At 37.8% G+C, this 20,030-nt stretch overlaps 1 protein-coding gene across 2 annotated transcripts; it reads right to left on the bottom strand.

Annotated features, from left to right (window-relative positions):
• Positions 1–962: 962 nt before the first annotated feature.
• On the bottom strand, positions 963–17,839 carry cd99l2 (CD99 molecule-like 2). 2 transcript variants are annotated; one of them, XM_058625576.1, is made up of 10 exons: positions 17,620–17,838; positions 13,671–13,733; positions 12,252–12,305; positions 10,271–10,384; positions 9,272–9,352; positions 6,785–6,853; positions 6,630–6,683; positions 6,421–6,540; positions 2,077–2,142; positions 963–1,874 (listed from the first exon to the last, which is right to left on the bottom strand). In XM_058625576.1, the coding sequence occupies exons 1-10, from the start codon at positions 17,693–17,695 to the stop codon at positions 1,813–1,815; spliced, it is 759 nt and encodes a 252-aa protein (XP_058481559.1). In that variant the 5' UTR covers positions 17,696–17,838; the 3' UTR covers positions 963–1,812. The 2 variants fall into 2 exon arrangements, with proteins under 2 accessions (XP_058481559.1, XP_058481560.1); XM_058625577.1 differs by lacking the exon at positions 9,272–9,352 and having other exon boundaries at positions 17,620–17,839.
• Positions 17,840–20,030: the final 2,191 nt, after the last annotated feature.

Below are 20,030 nucleotides of genomic sequence, written 5' to 3'. Positions count from 1 at the left end.
AGTGCTAACACGGTCAAAAACAATGTTAGCTCAAATTATTAGCACACATTTCCTGTCTCTTCACACACACACACACACACACACACACGCACACACACAGAGAAAGAGAGAGAGAACAGAACATGTTGTGAATTACAAGCTTCATATTTCTGCTACGATGAGTGTGGTGACTCTAAAGTGTGACGTTAACATCCTTCACTGTTTTCCAGTACGATTCAATAAAGTACGTCCCTCTATTAATCTACTAACTACCTATCAAATTCACCATCAACATGTTGAGAAAACAAAACAATCTCCATTGTCATTTAAACTGGCTGACAAACAACAACTATGTACAGTAAAAAAGATGTTCCAAATCCAGAGATCCAAATCTGAATAAGGCAACTTGATACGTTTCATCATATAGACAAGACAAGGGTCAGTGAAGTAGCATGTAGCCTGTGATTACCTGCAGTAACTACAGGTCTATGAATATGTACCTTGTCCTTATTAATGGACTAAGCCACAATCAGTGACTTGACTGATAATTAGTATTATTGTTAGCACTGGTTAAAACTTCATAATAATAACACATAAAATGTTCCATTCTAAGAGAATAGTCTTACTTTTAATGGATGGAACGCCTCTGGAGCAGTGGTTCCCAAACACTGGTTCAGAGACCCACAGATGGGTCACATGAGATCTTTTTTTGATCAGGAGCAATTTTCCCAACTTTTTACTTTAGATGTTTGTGTTTTGAATAACATGCATATAAATAGGTTTATGCATGTCGCTACATTAAGCACAAATCTGCTCTTCATCCTTAAAAAGTGGGTCACCATATGTAAAAAGTGTGGGATGCATGTAAAGTAACAGCTGCTGTCATAATGTATTAGTACATTACCTACAAACTGGGCTTTTTTTTTTTACATTTAATAAACCTGCCCTTTCATAATTAGGTGCTATAAGGCTGCAACAGTAAATCAAATAATCAAGTTTTATTTTGTTTTTAAATAAAAATCTGTTCTCTGATTGTTCAACTCCTTGAATGTGATTAATATCTGATTTTCTTTGATTATCTAAACCTAAGAACACAGAAAAACTGAGTATCTAGGTTTGACATTAGAGGACATTGTTGTTTTTGAGGTTTTGAAAACACTTATTGACATTATTCACAGTTTTCTGATCTTTTATAGACCAAACAACTAATCCATTATCTGACAAAATAGCAACCGATGAATCAATTCTAAAACAATCGTTGATTGCAGCTTTAGAATTGTTCGGACCTCACTTAAATGTTCTTCATTCACAGACACATTCTGTGATGTTATTGTTTTGACACAAATAATAAGTTATAAGGGAGAGGGAGAAACAGTATGCACAGCGCCCCCTGTTTGTGCACTCACTGATGAACACACAATCTTAATTCACATCGACAATGCTCATTCCAGTTTTTCCCATTTTCTTCCTGTCCCAACAGTGTCTGATGCTTGAGCAGAGAAATCACATGCTGGGCAACTGTAAACGAACAGTGTGGTTAAAAAGTAAACAAAACATGACTATATACACATACATTTGGCAACTGCTGATACACTGTTGGCCAAGTTTACAGGAGAACATAGAAAACATCCGTGTTCACAGTCAGTTTACAAGAACTACAACTCCTGGCAGCAGAGGTGCAGGATAAATGTGGAGCATGCTGCATAACACACTGTAGCATAGCCATGTGTGTCTGTGTGTGAGTGAGTGTGTGTGTGTGTGTGTGTGTGTGTGTGTGTGTAGAGGGGTGGTGGATTTAGGTGTGTGTGACCTTTGATGTTGCTGTGTATGTGTTTACACAGCGTTCTCTTCAGTGGGAGGCTCAGCGTTAGAAGATTCCAGTAGAGTCTGCTGGACTGCAGAGACAAAATACAATCAGACATCTGATGAATAAACAACAACACCTGCACAACACTGTCAAACAGTAAACAAGAATCAGGAAATAAATGTCAGCAGGAAATCAGCCTTTTTAAAAGGCTTCTATATGAGCAAGTCTGCTGCATCAGACATTTAAATATTTAACATATCAATGTTAAATGTGTGTGTGTATGCATTTACCTTGTGGTTCTGTAGCCACCACAGCGTCAGGGTTCTCAGCCTTCACCATATCAGTGTTCAGGCTCTCTGTGAAAAGAATGGTGCATCATCAGCATACTGCACGATACTGTTGCTATAACTTTAATCCCCACTACTAGTTACTGTGGTTACTAACTGTATTTACTGCTTTTACCATCACACCTACAACTGATGTTATTGATGTTTTCACTGGAAACACTGTTAAGAGACATGAACACCTGTTCTTGCACATAGATGTTTCCCCTTACGACATCACTCACTAGCCCGTGTTATTTATGTTAAGTGGTCATATCTATGATTGACAGTTTTCACACTGTTTAGACCGGCGGTTATTGATTGGTAAGTAATTCACTAAATAACTACTTAGTTTAGTTGGTAGTGATGTTTTGCAGCAGTTGAAACTACGTACTATAAACTTAAAAATAACTAGTACCGCAAGCGGTAATGAACGGGTTCGAGCTTGAGGGCTTGCGAGTCTCCGTGTGCCCACGTTGCCGCGCGAGTCCTCTAGCTCATCTCCCGTTCATTCACCACTTGCGGTACTAGTTATTTTCAGCTCGGACTATTTTCAGCGTCCCTGTGCTAAGTTAGAGGGCACTTCCTGTTTAAAATGGCCGACTTCATGTTGGGTGAAAGGTGTGTCCGTAAACGTGTTCAAGGACGGTCCCTTGACTCACATATCAAGTTTTGTGAAGATTGGACAATGTTAGACTTTACTTCCTGTTTCGGGAGTTCTACTTCCTGTAGGGAGGTCATCCTATACAGACATGTTCCGGACGGGTCTGAGGTCTCACATATCAAGTTTCAAGTGGATACAACAATCGCTGTTAGAGCAGCATGTAAAACCTTAAATGGTCGATTTGATAGATTTGTAGGCAGCTGCCTCCATCATGTGGCGAAAAAAATGTACTGCACGGACGAACCACTCAGTTGAGTGAATCCTTTGCAGTGTTGCCATGGCAACACCGATGAACGATTTGTTATCATATTCAGCACACATCATCTACCTTGTGTTTTGAATCTTTTCACCGATTTTGAGTTTGATACGATGAACTCTGTAAAAGTTATAAGTGAAATTGTGAATTTGTTGTATTTTCTGTTACCACCAGGAGGCGCTGTTTTCAAAATGTACAGTTTTTGCATTACATTACATTACATGTCATTTAGCAGACGCTTTTATCCAAAGCGACTTACAATGGAATTGAGTACAATCAGCCAGGGGTGGAATCGAACTTGCGACCATGATGTCTTTCGCACACAGGGTAGGGTCTTTACCACTGAGCCACTCCACCCCCGCATAGACATTTTTGCATAGACATCTTCAGCAGGTGCCCATCATCGATTGTCACAAGTTTGGTTATGATCTGACCTTCCGTCGCAATAGTTATACGAGTTTGTTGTGTGTTGCGAAGAATCGTGATTTTCGCCAACTTTGCCGCCCTTTTTCTTGTACGCCATGATACTTATTGAAAAGATTTTGATACCTTTGGATCCTCAACTTGTCCACAGTGACCTCACCAAGTTTGAAGGTGATCCCATGAAAGATGTAGGACAAGTTTGTTCAAATACCATTGGTGTGAAATGGCCAAAATCGGCAGAAAATGTACTTTCAATCCAAGACGGCGGCTTTCCTGTTCGTTTTAGAGCTTAGGCTGCACTGACTTTTTTGACCGCCCCGACCTAAGGAACAGGAGGACAAGTTTAAGGGGTTTGAAGAGTTTCGCCTTTTGTTGTGAAAAATATGAATGAACGCCAACTTTGGCGCCCCCTATCTTGTACGCCATGATACTTATGGAAAAGTTTTTAGCAACTTTAGATCCTCAACTTGTCCACAGTGACCTCACCAAGTTTAAAGGTGATCCCATGAAAGCTCTACGACAAGTTTGTTCAAATACCAGACGTCATAGTGTCTGCCGTCACCAGGGGGCGCTGTTTTTGAAAGTGAATATTTTCATATAGGCGTCTTCAGGGCCGGACTATCATCAATCCTAGCAAGTTTGGTTCAGATTGGACTCAGATTCGCAAAGTTGTAGCAGTTTGTTTTTATGTCACAAATATCTGACCTGCAGTGTTGCCATGGCAACACCATTGAACGATTTGTTATCATATTAAGCACGCATCATCTACCATATGTTTTGAATGTTTTCACTAATTTTGAGTTTCATAAGATGAACTCTGTAAAAGTTATTACCAAAATTGTGTATTTTATGTATTTTTTGTTACCACCAGGAGGCGCTGTTTTCAAAATGTACAGTTTTTGCATAGACTTTTCAGCCATGGTCCATCATCAACCCTAGTAAATTTGGTTGGGATGGGACCTTCTATCACAAAGTTATAAGAGTTTTGTTGCCTGTGGCGAAAAATTTAAATTTTCACCAACTTTGACGCCCCCTTTCTCATATGCCATGATACTTGGTGATGGCGGCTTTCCTGTTCGTTTTAGAGCTTAGGTTTTAGGGGGTGGAGCAGTTATTTGCCCCACCCACTTTCATTTTTTAACGCACATTCCCCGAAACACAAATAAACTTAATTTTACACCAGGTGTGATGCGGTTGCAAAAATTGGTGAGTTTTGGGGCATGTTCAGGGCCTCAAAAACGCGATTTACTTTGGTGAAGAAGAAGAAGAAGTATAATCCTTACGATTACAATAGGATTCTTGCAACATGGTTGCTTGAACCCTTTGACATAAAAATAGATCAGTGCATTTCCTCCTTATCTAAAGTGATCTGTGTCACATGACCATTTAAGTGCATTGGGCATGTGTGTGCCAGTGTAAACAGGAAGTTGAATCTCTCCTCTGCAGTTAGTGGCTTAGTGTAAGAAAGTATTCATTTCAAGAAATAACATTAGCTAAAATTCAGAGCACAGATTTGATGAAATAGACTATTCACTTTTGGTTAATATTTATAGTACATTGGAGATTTGTCTTTGTGAACGAGAACTAAACCAGCTGAAAAATAAAACTTTCATCAGGTCTGATGGGGTGAACAAACTATTCACACTAAATTAGGAATACTACGAAAATAACCGCCCCAATCCTGCCATTTTTGGCACCCTTACCTTGGGGTACCAAAGTAAAATGGTACGGTCAGGGTGGAGCTAGACCGACTCCACCGACAACAAGTCAGCTGATTGAGTAACAGAAAAGTGTCACCCCCTACAAAGCTTGACGTCTCTGGTCCCTATCTTCTTCTCTTTCCTCTTTTTATAAATTTGGTGTTTCATTTTTCCCCTGTACAAGGGTTTTTCCTCACTCAATGTGAGGGTCTAAGGATCGAGGGTGTCACTTGCTGTACAGACTTTAAAGCCCTTTGAGGCAAATTGTGTTTGTGATGTTGGGTTATATAAATAAAACTGACTACTAGGGCTGGGCGATAATACGATAACGATATGTATCGTGATAGACACTTCCGTGATATAAATAGAAAAAACGTTCGATAAAGTCAACTTTGTGAGGAAAAAAACAAAAAAAAAATGCTACAAAAGTAGACAAAGCAGGTTTGGTTGCATGAACCTTACATTCGCCTACAAATGACGCCAGATGACCGTACCCACCAAGAGCTTATTACTTATTATCAACAAACCTATTCTACCATCTTCGTCGCGCACACCCTCTGGATTACACGTTGTACGGTGTGACACTCAACATCATCTGCATCATACGCAGACCGCCCTGTTGAGGTGTTCTGCAACAACGTTGTATGATAAAATATCTAAACGTTACAAAGACATCACTGAAGCAGCGGCTTATCACAGAGCCAAGGACATGCTTCCAGTCAGCATAGTTGAGAAGTTTAGAATAAAAGTCAGTCAGTCTTCATCTACCGCTTTTATCCTCTGCCAGAGGGTCGCGGGGGGTGCTGTGACAATCTCAGCTACATCGGGCGATAGGCGGGGTACACCCTGGACAGTTCGCCAGTCCATCGCAGGGCCACACACAGATAGAGACAAACAACCATTCACTCTCACACTCACTCCTATGGTCAATTTGGAGTGTCCAATTTACCTATCCCCACATTGCATGTTTTTGGACTGTGGGAGGAAGCCGGAGTACCCGGAGAGAACCCACGCACACACGGGGAGAATAAAAGTGTTTAAGTTAAAAAAAAAATTATTTTTTACTCTTCATTCATCATGAAAAATGTTCAATAATTATTGATATCGATCGATATGAAGTAGTTATATCGTGATATGCTCACCCTGCCTTAAGTTGACTTGATGTAATGACTCAGACAGTATAGTTAAGCTAGCGCACACACACACACACACACACACTGGTGAGGTCAGGGAGTGATTCGTCTAAAAGTGTAATGTAAAAGTCTTACGCTGGATGCTGAAGCACAGCTTCTTCTTCTGATAAGAGATGTAACTGGTGATGGCACCCATCAGTGCCATGGCAACGGCACTAACAATCCCTGCAATGGTGCCCACCTCCGCTGTGGTCTCTGGGCAAATACACACACACAGATACATGGTAAGCTGAGGCAGACACATATTAATAAAGACCCATCAGAGACAGAGAAAACCAACAAACCGCTGTTGTCATCATGATGGTTAATCAGATCACTGTCGCCACGTGAGTGTCCACCTGTGGAAACAAGAACACACAAGTGTCACACTTGTCACTCTTCTCGAATAACAAGGGTGTCATTGACTTACAAACAGATGTTCTATACAAGTCTAATTTACCTTTGCCTTTGTCAGGCTTGTAGGTGTCATCTTTACCAACATCAATCAGATCAGTGTCAGAAAATCCACCTGAGGAGATATGAAGAGTCAAAACACTGAAGTGTACCATAAAAGTGTTAAAGTTGACAAAACCTGTGATTTCCATTTGGTGCCTGTTGTGCAGTGCTTTTTTGGGGGACTGTCATTAAAATACCCAGATGCATGAGTCATGTTGAGAGATGCTGAGTTACATTTACATTGGAAGTCGGAAATGTGAGTGATGTCAAAAGTACTGATTTACTGTGAGACAAATACCATAGAAATGCAATTATCAGTAAAGTAGCAGTGTTTATATGGAAATCCACGTTCTGGGGGCTTCATCCCTCCAATAATAAGGTGTGTAATGCTGCCCTCCACAATTCAAAGTCCTTAATCACAGGAATCTTTTATAGAACTACAAAATATGTAAATGGTTTGTATTTATATAGTGCTTTTCTAATCTTGACGACCAATCAAAGGTACTTTACACAACATACGTGGAGGAAATTATTATTTGATCCCTCACTAATTTTGTAAATTCACCCACTGACAAAGAAATTAACGGTCTATAATTGTAATGGTAGGTTTATTTTAACAGGGAGAGACAGAAAATCACATAAAACAAAAGATTCATTAAGTGAAGTAAGTATTTGACCCCCTATCAAAACATTACTAAGTTCTTGGTGGCGAAACCCTTGTTGGCAAGTACAGAGGTCAGAGGTTTCTTGTAGTTGATCACCAGGTTTGCAAACTCAGGAGGAATTTTGGACCCCTCCTCTTTGCAGATCCTCTCCAAATCCTTAAGGTTTTGAGGCTGTCGCTTGGCAACTTGAAGCTTCAGCTCCCTCTTCAGATTTTCTACAGGATTTAGGTCTGGATACCGGCTAGGCCTCTCCATGACCTTGATGTGCTTCATCTTAAGTCACCCCTTCATTATGCCGTGGCTGTATGTTTTGCTGGAAGACCCATCCAAGACCCATTTTAAGTTTCCTGGCTGAGAGAAGGAGTTTGTCAACCAGGATTTCACGATTACAAGGCCCCATCTATCTTTCCCTCGATGCGGTGACGTTGACCTGTCCCCCAGCAGAGAAACACCCCCAAAACATAATGCTTCCACCCCCATGCTTGACAGTGGGGATGATGTTCCTTGGGTCATAGTCTGAATTCCTCTTCCTCCAAACTCAGTGAGTCGAATTGATTCCAAAGAGCTAGAATTTGGTCTCACTTGACCACATCACCTTCTCCAAATCATTCTCTAAATCATTCAGGTGTTCATTAGCAAACTTCAGACGGGCCCGTACATGTGCCTTCATGAGCAGAGGGACTTCACTGGCGCTACTGGATTTTAATCCATAACGGCGTAGTGTGTTACCAATGGTTTTCTTTGTGACTGTGGTCCCAGCTGCCTTGAGATCATTAACAAGCTCCTCCTGTGTAGTTCTGGCCTGATCTCTCACCTTTCTCATGATCATTGATGCCCCACAAGGTGGAATCTTGTGTGGAGCCCCAGACCGATGGAGATCGACAGTCATTTTATGTTTCTTCCATTTTCTAATTATAAATAAAACTGTATTAAAAGGTTGGGCTATACTGGGTTATCAGGGTGCGATGGCCTTTTTTTCATGATTTCCTTGAAACTTGAAACCGCAAATGATACATAATAAAATGTTTCCAATCAGTTGATACTTGTTTCATCCAAAACATGTCCGAAAACGCTGATCAGTGTTTCCCAAACCTCAAAATGAAAATCTCTTATTTGTCCACAAACCAAAATTTGTCAACTTTTATGATTTCTTTGTTATATGGAGCAAAGAAACCAGAAACTACTAACATTTAATAGACTGGGAGCTTTTTAAAATACTAAAAACAATCCAATTGCTTATTAAAATAGTTGGGAATTAATGTAGTCATCGCTTAAGTCATTAATTGTTATTTACAAACACAAGTAAATAAATACACAATACCACCAAACAGATAAAGCTTCAACATTCGCACATTCAGAGCATGTCTGTTAATGGGACTAGCCTGTCTAATTCTATATGCTTCTGCCAAGTGGTTTTTTTTTTTCACTACAGTATATTTGTTGTTACTTATTAACTTAAAAACTCACTGACTGAAGAATGGCTGAAGAGGAAAGTTGTTAATGTATTCATGCTTGTGTCTACTGTATATTACTGTACATAGTCTAAATTTTATGGCTGCATTTTGGACAATGGCACATTTAAGATTAATTTAGCTACTTGTAGAGATACATGGGGAACATTATTGTTATAATAAGGCAACAAAGGGCATAAAAAAGGACAAAACGCAGGCTCCATGCGGATAAAGAGCGGATTCAAACTCAAAAAAAAAAACCTGAGCAGATTCTCGTGTGTAAGGCCCCCTAAATAAACAAAGGTGAAAGGGCAAGTAAAATGTAACAGGTTATAAACAGAAAGATGGCAAAAGAAAGAAAGGCTGTCCACTAACCTCCCTGCCCTTTGTTCTTGTCTTTGCCACCAATGTCATTGTTAGGATCTAAGGCATCAGCCAGGTTCAGGTCATCATCAGCTAGAAAGGTAGTAGTAAATAGTAACAGTATACATTAATAGTATTTATTTGATTTGAGTTCGCTGATTTTGTTCAGTTTTGTTTCTCAATAACGGACAATAACTGTAAACATGAGTATTTTCACCACGAAATTAACTAAACAAAGATAAAATAGCACCAATAACCAAGATGACAGAAGATGCACCAACCAGGATATAATGGAACTAAAAGAATTGGCTACAAGATGGTCTGTGGTTACTATGGAGACAACTAAATCCTTGAGCTGAAGCACAAATTGCATTACATTTAAAAAAGAGACAATAAAAGAGTTAAAAGTACAAATTAATAAAATGTTATATGAGTGACATTAAAATGATGTCTTACTCACCAGCATACAGCACTAGTGATTTATTTTGCCAATCGAACATAAAGTGATTTAGTGAAGTGAGTAGTTTTGACACAATGTCATAGAATCTTATGGCAAGTGGACACACACAGTATAAATAGAACAAACAGGGCTGCAACTAATGACTTGATTCATCTCAATTATTTTCTCGATAATTGGATCAGTTGATGGGACAGAAATAAAACCCTTGACATGATGATGTTCTTTTTTCATCATATTTTTGTCCACAAATCAAAATTATTCAGTGATTTCTTTGTTATATGGAGCAAAGAAACAGAGAAAATATTTACATTTAAGAACTTGTTTTAGTTATTATTATTATTGTTGTTGTTGTTGTTGTTATTATTATTGTTATTGTTATTGTTATTATTATTATCAATAATAATAATAACAATGATAATAATAATAATAATGATAATAATTATAAAAAAAAGGTATCAAAATAGTTGATGCTTAATATAGTAATCTATTCAAAATGATTAGTCCTTGCTAATTCTTGCAGAATAAACCTGGAGACAGTGTTGTAATCTCACCTGGTTTGGGTTTGGGTTTTGGTTTGACTGGAGCTTTTGTACTTGAAGGGACCTTGGGTGGAGATTTGGTGGTAGTGGTGACACTGTCTTTAAATAAATCCCGCAAATCAAAATCTGCAGAGAGCATTGAAAGCACAATCATTCATGAACATGATATCAAAATATATAGTATAGGTGAAAATACAAATTACAAGACAAGAGTGTTAAAAAATTTAAATCATAAGAATAATATGTATGTTACTATCAACAGTTTGGTGTGTATATTCAAAAATACAGTGTTTAGAAGGCTTCATACACATTTTTGCAATACCTTTTAGGGATGTACGATATTTGAGTTTTTTGTCGATACATCAGATACTTTGAGAATATCACTGTAACTCATTCCCAACCTAAAATAAAACTCAATCACACTATCTCTGTCCATCCCGAGGCTTCAGTCCTCTTCACTCATTTTACTAGGACAGAAGCCTTATACGTGGCTGGTGGGAGTGTGAAAGTGTTTTTAAACTAAACTGCGTTCCAAATTATTATGCAAATGATATTGTTCTCTGATTTTCCTAAATAGTCGATGCAAATGACAGCATCATTTATAAAAGTCATCAACCATCAAACCTCCCAGTATATGATAACAGTATTTTTTTCAAAAATAAAAATGCACTGTTCCAAATGATTACGCACAACAGTGATTCAAAACATTTTCTAGGTTGTAAAGAACTGAAAATGGTCATTTGTTGGATTTGCAGCATTAGGTCATATTTACTGAAATCAAAAGCTATTTCAATCAAAAACATCTTAACAGGTCAAGTGACATTTTAACATAGGATTAACATAAAGTCTGTGAGGGTGGGAGGCAGTTCACATCCAAGCAGCAGCTCTGGGAGGGTCACAAATGAAACATGCTGGTGTTTTATGGGCCACAAAAAAAAAAATTATAATTTGGCTAAAAACAAAGGTATAATTATAGCAAATATATTGCTTCAAGGAATAGAATTAGCCAAATATATACTGCATCTTTCGTTTTAATTATTATTATTATTATTATTATTATTATTATTAATAATAATATTAAAGATAATCAAATCCAGACAGCAGCCAGTAGGACAGTGGTGGACGTCACTTGACTGTGTTGAAATGATGCTCATAGTACCAGGTCGTGAAAATCAATACAGAAAAATACATGGACGTTCCTCCTCTTCTCCTCCGTGCCCTTGGGAAGATTGGCAGAAAATTAGCCATGATTTGACTTAGTGCCTCTTTAAGTTAGTGCGCTCTTTTAGCAGAGAAATGCAGTCATTGCAAAATAAACACACTGGTTTGGTGCTTGTACTTGCTGGTAAAGTAAATAAATATTTCTCTGTCCATTCACTCTGGAACTGACGATTTTCAAAGTCAACTTTGCATCTCTTTACCTTGGGGAACAACATCAGTTCCACTAAAGTGAGCATCTCGGACCTAACCCACCCATGAAGAGTGCAAGAGCAGTGTGAGTGACTCCTGTTGCAGCCAGTCACATGTTGCATGTGTAACATAACATACTGACGTACACAAACCAGGTGACAGCCGTTGAGACTCAGTTGCTCTTGTTAAAACAGTTCAAACTGTTTTTGTTAAATAAAGCTTTTTTTGAATAAGTATACATTACAATGTATACAATCACAGAAACAGAGACCGAATGTAGAAGATAAAACTTTTCATTAAGCGAAGAAACCTAACCATCTCCAAACACAAGAGGAAGATGACGATGATGAAAGATAAGCAACAGTGAATGCAGGTGCAAGAGAGGGGTGGGATATCAACGTCATTGTAGGATACTGGTTGTCTACATGAAAACACAAGGGTGATGTTTTAAAATGTTCTCCCACTCTGGGACCCATTTTCAAAAAATAGCATTTCAGCAAGTCAGACTGTATTTTATCATATGACTGGCGATTAAACAAAATAGATGTGATCATTGTCTCAACAGGTGCTGTGTAGTTCTTACCTCCTCCTCCTCCTTCTCCTCCTGCTGGTTTTGCTGGTTTGGGTGCAGATGTTGCTGTAATGAAAGTCAGATGTATAATGCATTCTCTTTTGTATTCTTCGAAAAATTATGTATTATATTTAAATCTTTTATGTTTATCTAATAAAGATGCCCCACCACCACCACACTCATTGTTGTTGTTCCATTCTTACCTTGGGGTACCAGAGTAAAATAGTACAGTACGGTCAGGGTGGAGCTAGACCAGCTCACAGTGGCTCACTCTCAGTGAAACATGGGATGTCTCAACTAATGAACTCTGCATTAGCTAAAGTCTACAATATCTTAAGAATTTCAGGATTGGAAAGATAAAGTCAAACACACTGCAATGACCCAAAACACATGCAGGAGGAGAAACGAGCTGCATATTCACAGAAAGAAACAAAACACATGCATCAACAGAAACACTCTGCAAAAACAAAACTCTTAATAAAGGTCTTTTAATAAAGTTTGAATAAAGTAGTCCCCGAGTATATTAACAGCTGGTTGTAGAGTTGCGCGAAAACGAGCGGTGCGCGTTTTAACGGTTGCATATTTTATGAAGTTACTAAAATCAATTTTTCCTTTGTGACCGCACTGGTAACACTTTTTTTAAGTGAGTGCAAACCTATGTGTCTCTATGTGCAGTCAATCCTGACTAATGGTGCTCCTCGGTTTGGTATGAGACACACTGTGTCTGCACCTTTACTTCATAGTACCTCCTCAACATGGGCGGGGTTGTCATAGCAGGGTTGCATGCTGTGACGTTGTTTTATAGGTGACAAACTAGTGATGGGCAAAGCAGTTCTTTTCCATGTGCTGAATCATTATTATCAGTTCATTAAAATGATTTGTTCATCGAATCGTTCAGTACTTGTACATGACCAGAGCACAGTCTCTGTCTGACACAGTCATTGAACTAAAATATGGCTGAACGGGTTGTGATTCAGCTCACGGTCGCTGTCTTTCAGCGGTTGCTAAATACACCAGACTCCTCTATTCAATTTTTTAAATTTTTTTAACTGACTTGAACTACAGTTCGGCATTGTTAGGTTTGATTCCTGTGTCAGACGTCGCGCTCACGACTCAACACTCTCTGTCAATCAGTGGCTGGCAGTCTGTTGACGTCACATTTTAGTATCGGCTCAGCTCGCTTGGAACATCGCCAGAGCAGGAACCAAAAGAGGCACCAGGTACTATCACTAATGGAAAAGCAAAAAAAAACAACCCAAAAATGAATAAAGTCAAGTCGAGCCGAGTCATCCTACAACTGCATCATGGAAAAGTGCCATTAGTGTACCATTTATCCTTGAATCCAACAACAGTGAGCATACAGAGAGTGCCACTCAAACACATAAAGGGTCATTTCATGTAAACAAAAGAGTAGAGTTCTGTTGGACTTACCTGGTTTACTGTCATCACCACCACCCAGAGCATCAGACAGGTCAAATGGATCCTGAGACAGGACTAGAGTCCAGAGAAGACAGAGGGCAGACATGTCACTCAATCTCACACAGTATAACTTCTTTCTCATTACAGATAGATATATGTTGTACAGTCAGAAAGTAGGCCTGAGTTTTTGTCAAAATCCATAAAAAAGAGTGAAGCAGAGATGTCCTATTATTATTGTTATTATTTGTACTTGGCCTGCACTATTGTATGTTTGAGGGATGTACCACTTTTTCCTGTCTGATACTGATATCACTACCATGGGTATCTACCAGCACCAATATCAGTTAAATTAAGACATTTTACATACATTTTTACACTGTCCATAACACATCTGTGCTGAATCATTTACATCCAACTATGACCAGCCATTTCAAAAGCATAATGATGACAGTAACAGCCTGCAACATGACTCTATATAGTGTGTATATGGTCTTGGATATCATCACATGGTGATAAGGAATCGGTGATAACTTGTCCTGGTGTAAAGGCTGTTGCATTGATAATCATCATATTTATTAGATTGGATAATTTTGTAAAATACATGTAATATACCAAATTACACATTATACATTTAAAAAATACATGGAATCGATTCAATTATATTTAAAAAGGACACTTAATAATTTGTCTAATTTTAAGTCTAATTATTTGTGCAGAATTTGACCATATTTATAGTCAAATTCATTGTTTCTAACACACAATACACATATCTTAAATTTAACATTAAAAACAGTAGATATTTTCCAAGTGTATTTACAGGTTATTTTCACTCTCCTTTGAGAAGCACAAACATCTAAAAGAAAACTTTTCATGAGTCCAGAGAAACAACTGTATATCACGATATATCTTGTATATCGGGATACAAACTAAAAATATCCAGACATTATTATAACTCATATCGTCCAGCCTTACAGAAATATTGATTTGATTTATATCATGATAAATTAAGATATCAAATGATATAAAAAGTATATCACGGTAAGATCTATTCCCATATCACTCCCAGCTTCGTTGATTAATCAGTTACTTTATTTTGATTATCAATTGATCAGTTTGAGTGTTTTGTTTAAATAACTAAATCCGTAATCATCAAGATTTTTCAGCTTCTTCTTTTTGGTTTGTGGACAAAACAAGACATTTAAAAACCTCAATATTTAACGATGTGGGAAACACCGATAAACACTTTTACATTGTCCTACATTTTATGGACTGAGGAACTTTTTTGCGAAAAAATAATCAGAGGTTAATCGGTTATGAAAATCTTCAGTTGCAGCCCTAATCAAGATGATGACTAAACAAAGTAACCTCCGTCATTATAACCATCAGCTACGTGCACATCTTTAGCTGCTACAGTCCCAGTTTGTTGAACCACACACTCAGCTAAAAACCTTAGCTAGGTCTTATTTGCTTTTTTGCTTTGTTTACTCTGTGTTGTTTTTCTGGTGAATGATCCCTGGACCCTGATTCAGACAATAAACAGTGGATTAGTTGACTGGGGCACAGTTTTTGGCCAGAGGGACGTGTGTTAGTGTGACATTAGCACTGAAATGGTCCTCACTAGCACTGTCGCGTCCACATACACCAGCGTTTCCAAAACTTTCTATTTGACCCACATCATAACATAAATCGCGATTTATTTTGGCATAATTTAGACACAAATGTACAGTATGGGAAAAAAAATCTCACGATTATATACTCTTCTACATCAGGGGAACAAAGGCGCGGCACCCCCTTGTCCAGGTGCTGATTGAACCATAGACATATACGTCGATGTCACATTGAGCGCTGAATCGTACGTCGACGTCGACGCCATTTTGGATGTGGCAGATCTGCCCCATAAACTAATACAAGGAAATGGACTGAACTTCATAAAGCGCCTTTCTACAAAGTGCTTTAAGTTAATGCCTCTTATTCACCCATTCACACACACACACACACACACACTAATATATCTGGGAAACAAATAGGCACCAAAAACAACTATGTAACTTAAAAGTGATGATTATAAATGTTTACTCCTTATGTTTAGGATATAAGTAAGCACCAAACCAACGTATATATTTTTCTAATGCTGAGTGTTTACAGCTACTAATGTGTGTAACACTGTTACTGTGATGATACATATTGAAATATTTATATTTAACATTTAATCTGTGTCGATAATAACCAGATCCTGAAATGTAGATGTGACATGAGGGTTTTCTGAATAAAGAGCACTAACGTTTACATTTAACTGATTTTGATTAATCGTTTTTATATTAAGTGTTCTCTTAAGAGTCTGTTATCACGTTTTACTAAGATCTACTCGAATCCCCTGCACTTCATCGTGACTGTACTCGATCCTCGTCATAAAGATCATAATTTGGATGTGGGGATAAAGCTGCACGTAGAGAAATGATCCAGGCTGCGTTGGATACGAAGAGCCTGTTAGGAGATGGAGAAGCCACAGTGCAGGAGCGATGCACAGACAGAAAAAAAGGCCTGTCTGTCTGCACCAGATGAGGGGCACACTTTATAATAAAATATACTATATTTGCAATGCCTTGACTTTAGTCCCACCCATAACAACAAAATTAGATTAAAAAAAAAATGGTACAGAATTGGCATAATAATTTATTTTGGTTTTTCAGTTTCGGTTTCTTGTTCATGTGTTCCCCCAGCTGCTTCCCAAACTACATGTTTTCTGTAATACAGAGTTCTGCAATGTTCTGCATCTGTGGTAACTTGCCCATAATGGTCCTTCAAAAAGCCTCAGAATGCCCCAATTTTACCTCAAATTTTCAAAAGCTCTGCAGCAAGCGGATGGGGGGAGCCCCCCCCTCGGTCGCTCCACTCCCTCGCCATGTGCTCCCCATAGTGAAATGTTCCTAGAAAAACCCCTGTACATCATTAGATATCGATATATATCATGATATAAATGTAATCGATATTTCTGTAAGGCTGGGCGATATCACTTTTAAATCTGGATATTTTTTGGCTATATCCCCATATACGAGATTTATGGGGATATAAAGGTGCTTCTTTGGACTCATGAAGTTTTCTTTTGCAGATGTCTGTGCTTCTCAAAGAAGAGTGACAATGTAAATACACTCTAAAATACAATATCTACTGTTTATGATCTGTATTACATGATCTTAAAATACACTTATGACCTTTCATTTCAGATAATACCTGCTTTATTTCTTTGGATTTTCTAATGTTAAATTAAGGATATTTATTTGCATTAGAAACAATGAAATTGACTAAAAATAGGGTCAAATTCTGCTATAATACAAGTAAGTAGGCTTAGGTGTTATTAAATATTAAATATATTAAAACATTAAATTAAATATAACCATGTCAATTGTATGCTTGTTTGTTTTTTTAAATCAATACTTAGTGCTTTCAATATAATAAATAAGATTATCAATGAATTAAAAACAGGAAAATTGACAATATGCTAAATCTAAGACCATATCTTGTCTCAAAATATCGCTATATTCTCTGAATTTGCATTTCTAAAAAAACGATAATAAATATGAAATGAATACTAATAGTTAAAAGCCACTGTACAAGGGATGGTTTAGGAATGAGGTCATTGCTTTGAGTGACATACTTTGTCTCCCAGAGACAGAGACACACAGACAGACAGGTCAGAGTGGATGGGGCCTCATCACATCAATAAAAATATAACATATCTACTACATCGATTTTTAGATGATGAATATGTAAAAGCCGGTGAATGTGTTAGTGTAATAAACAGGGATTTTCTGATAAATAACACATGGATAGTGAGGTGATGAAGGGTGTGTGTGTGTGTGTGTGTGTGTGTGTGTCTGGACCGCTACTCGGCCTGGAATCACAGCGCGGCACAATAGCGGAGCAGAGCCCAGAGTGTGCGGCACAGCACCGCGCCTCTTACCTAGCAGCGGCGACAGCAGCAGGAACAGCAGCAGCACACTCTTCGTGACACTGAACAGAGAAGAGACGGTAGCCATGGCTGCGGTGTCTACAAACACACCCACCCCGTGTACAGAGAAGCAGACAGCGGTTACAGCAGAGGCCGTTAGACTGGGAGTTGAATGCTGCTGTTCACACAACCGCAGTTTAGGCGTTCCCTCTCACTGAGACACGCCCACAATGTGCGGCTTCTTCTTTGTTCTGGCCGTAGCGAGAGGGCTGTATGAGCCCGGCTGATGCTGCCCCCCTAAGGCTGGACGACACAAATAATACCCAAAAAAAAGAATATTTAATGAATAGCACTTCTACAAAATCACATCACAATTCTTACAATAAACCTGATTTCACTTTAATAATGAAGCCAAATTATACATTTCGACTTCTGTATGTTAAAAGCTCACTGACTGTTTGTTCATCTATTTCTTAGTTCTTGATTTTTATTACTTGTTTGCTGGTGTTATCTTTATTAATACTGTTGCTGTATTGTTGGACTTCTTTCTCAACAATAACATACAGTATATCAGACACTACAATATTGATGCAACATTATTATTACAATTATGGTTGTAACAATTAATCTATCATTTATCAAATGGTAAGATCCATGCACAACTATTTTGATAATTGATTTACCAGTTTGAGCATTTTTTCAGTAATGAAAACAAGTTCTCAGATGTTTCAGCTTTTTAAATGTTAATATTGTTTATGATTCTTTGCTCCATATAACCAATCAATGATTACAAATGATTTATTTTGTTTTGTGGACAAAACTAAAGGAAAGAAAACATCATTTCGATGTTTGGGGAACACTGCTCATCATTTTTCAACAGTTTTTGACATTACTAGATAGGACATTTAATAAAAGTTATATTTTGTAAAGCCATCTTTTGTCCAAGACAAATTCTGGAATATATTTTGTTTATCTTTTTTAGTGATCTAAAACAACTTAGTAGTTTGATAGTGACTATATTCTACCATACTGTAAACCCTCAGCAATAAATTGTTTTTAGAGTTTACAGTAGGAACATTTAAATAACAGTATAATGGCTGCTAAATTGCTCACAGTATTATACTGTAAAGATTATTATTATTCTGTACAGCACAGCACAGTACAGTTATATTATTTACAGTAATAAAAATTGTTTGGGATTACAGTAGTGACACTGTGGAGTAAAATGCTAACTGTAGCTGCAGTATTTTACTATAATTTAACTTCTATGACTCAGTAGTAGTATCAGATATCTTTTTTGGAGTGGTCTGCTGGGGCAGTAGCATCTCAGCTGTGGACAGGAAGAGGCTGGACAGACTGATTAAAAAAGCCAACTCTGTCCTTCGATGTCCCCTTGACCCAGTGGAGGTGACTGCTAAGCTATCATCTCTGATGGACAATCTCTCCCACCCCCTACAGGACACCATCACAGCACTGAGCAGCTCCTTCAGTAACAGACTGAAACATCCTAAAAGTTTAAAGGAGCGTTATCGCAGGTCGTTCCTCCCTGCAGCTGTTAGACCAGGGGTGTCAAACTCAAATGACCTGAGGGGCCAATGAGCGTCTAATCTGGTCAAGAGGGGCCCAGTCTAGAGAACAAAACATGGGAAAAAAAACAACAACTGTTCAGTAGCACAAGCTTAAAGTAAATACACAATATTGCATCATCATATCACAATTAAGCTATTCCCAGAATTTAAAAAGTAAAGGTGTTTGTTTTGATATGGAATGACATATACTTCACAATAAAAACGTATTTATGATGCAAAATGAATCTATTAATATCAAAAACAGAGACATTAAGTCAAAATAACGTAAATAATAATGCACAACTGTAATTAAAACAAGCTTATTTATATACGTAATTGAATGTTGTATGTAATACATTCAATACTGTGATAATTATGAGTGAATGTCTTATTATTACTGTTATAAAAACATTGCTCGCAAACATACAGTATATTATATTATATTCTGTCCATATTCTATCACCTCGGCTACACACTGTGTTTAAAAGAAGGTGAGGGGCCATGTTTTCATTATAACATGATATTAAGTGGTGGGCCGCATGTAATCGATTGTGGGGCCGCAATGTGGCCCACAGCCGCCAGTTTGACACCTCTGTGTGTGAAACTGTACAAGCACTGCTCTCAGTAGACCACACATAATCAGGCTACATTCATCCCACGTGCAATATACTGTAATTTTACATGTGCAATATACATATATAATATCCCATGTTCAATCTTTGTTTATAGAGTAGATATCAAGCACATACTGTATTTATTCTGGAAACTGTCTATAATGTACATTCTATATTAACTTTTTATAGTTATATTGTCAATATCGTTCTATATTGTACTAGCTTATCTTATCTTAATTTA

The sequence above is a fragment of the Solea solea genome, chromosome 3 (assembly GCF_958295425.1).
Source record: "Solea solea chromosome 3, fSolSol10.1, whole genome shotgun sequence".
Classification (NCBI taxonomy): domain Eukaryota; kingdom Metazoa; phylum Chordata; class Actinopteri; order Pleuronectiformes; family Soleidae; genus Solea; species Solea solea.
This window is presented reverse-complemented; position numbering and strand designations above follow the sequence as displayed.

Bases quoted from the DNA above. Each gene is read 5' to 3' on its own strand.
- cd99l2 (XM_058625576.1), bottom strand. From the start codon at position 17,695: ATGGCTACCGTCTCTTCTCTGTTCAGTGTCACGAAGAGTGTGCTGCTG. The intron at 6,854-9,271 runs GTTAGTGGACAG...ATATCTCCTCAG, and splicing joins CAAGAACAAAGGGCAGGGAG to GTGGATTTTCTGACACTGAT. The intron at 1,875-2,076 runs GTAAATGCATAC...TTGTCTCTGCAG, and splicing joins GGTGGCTACAGAACCACAAG to TCCAGCAGACTCTACTGGAA.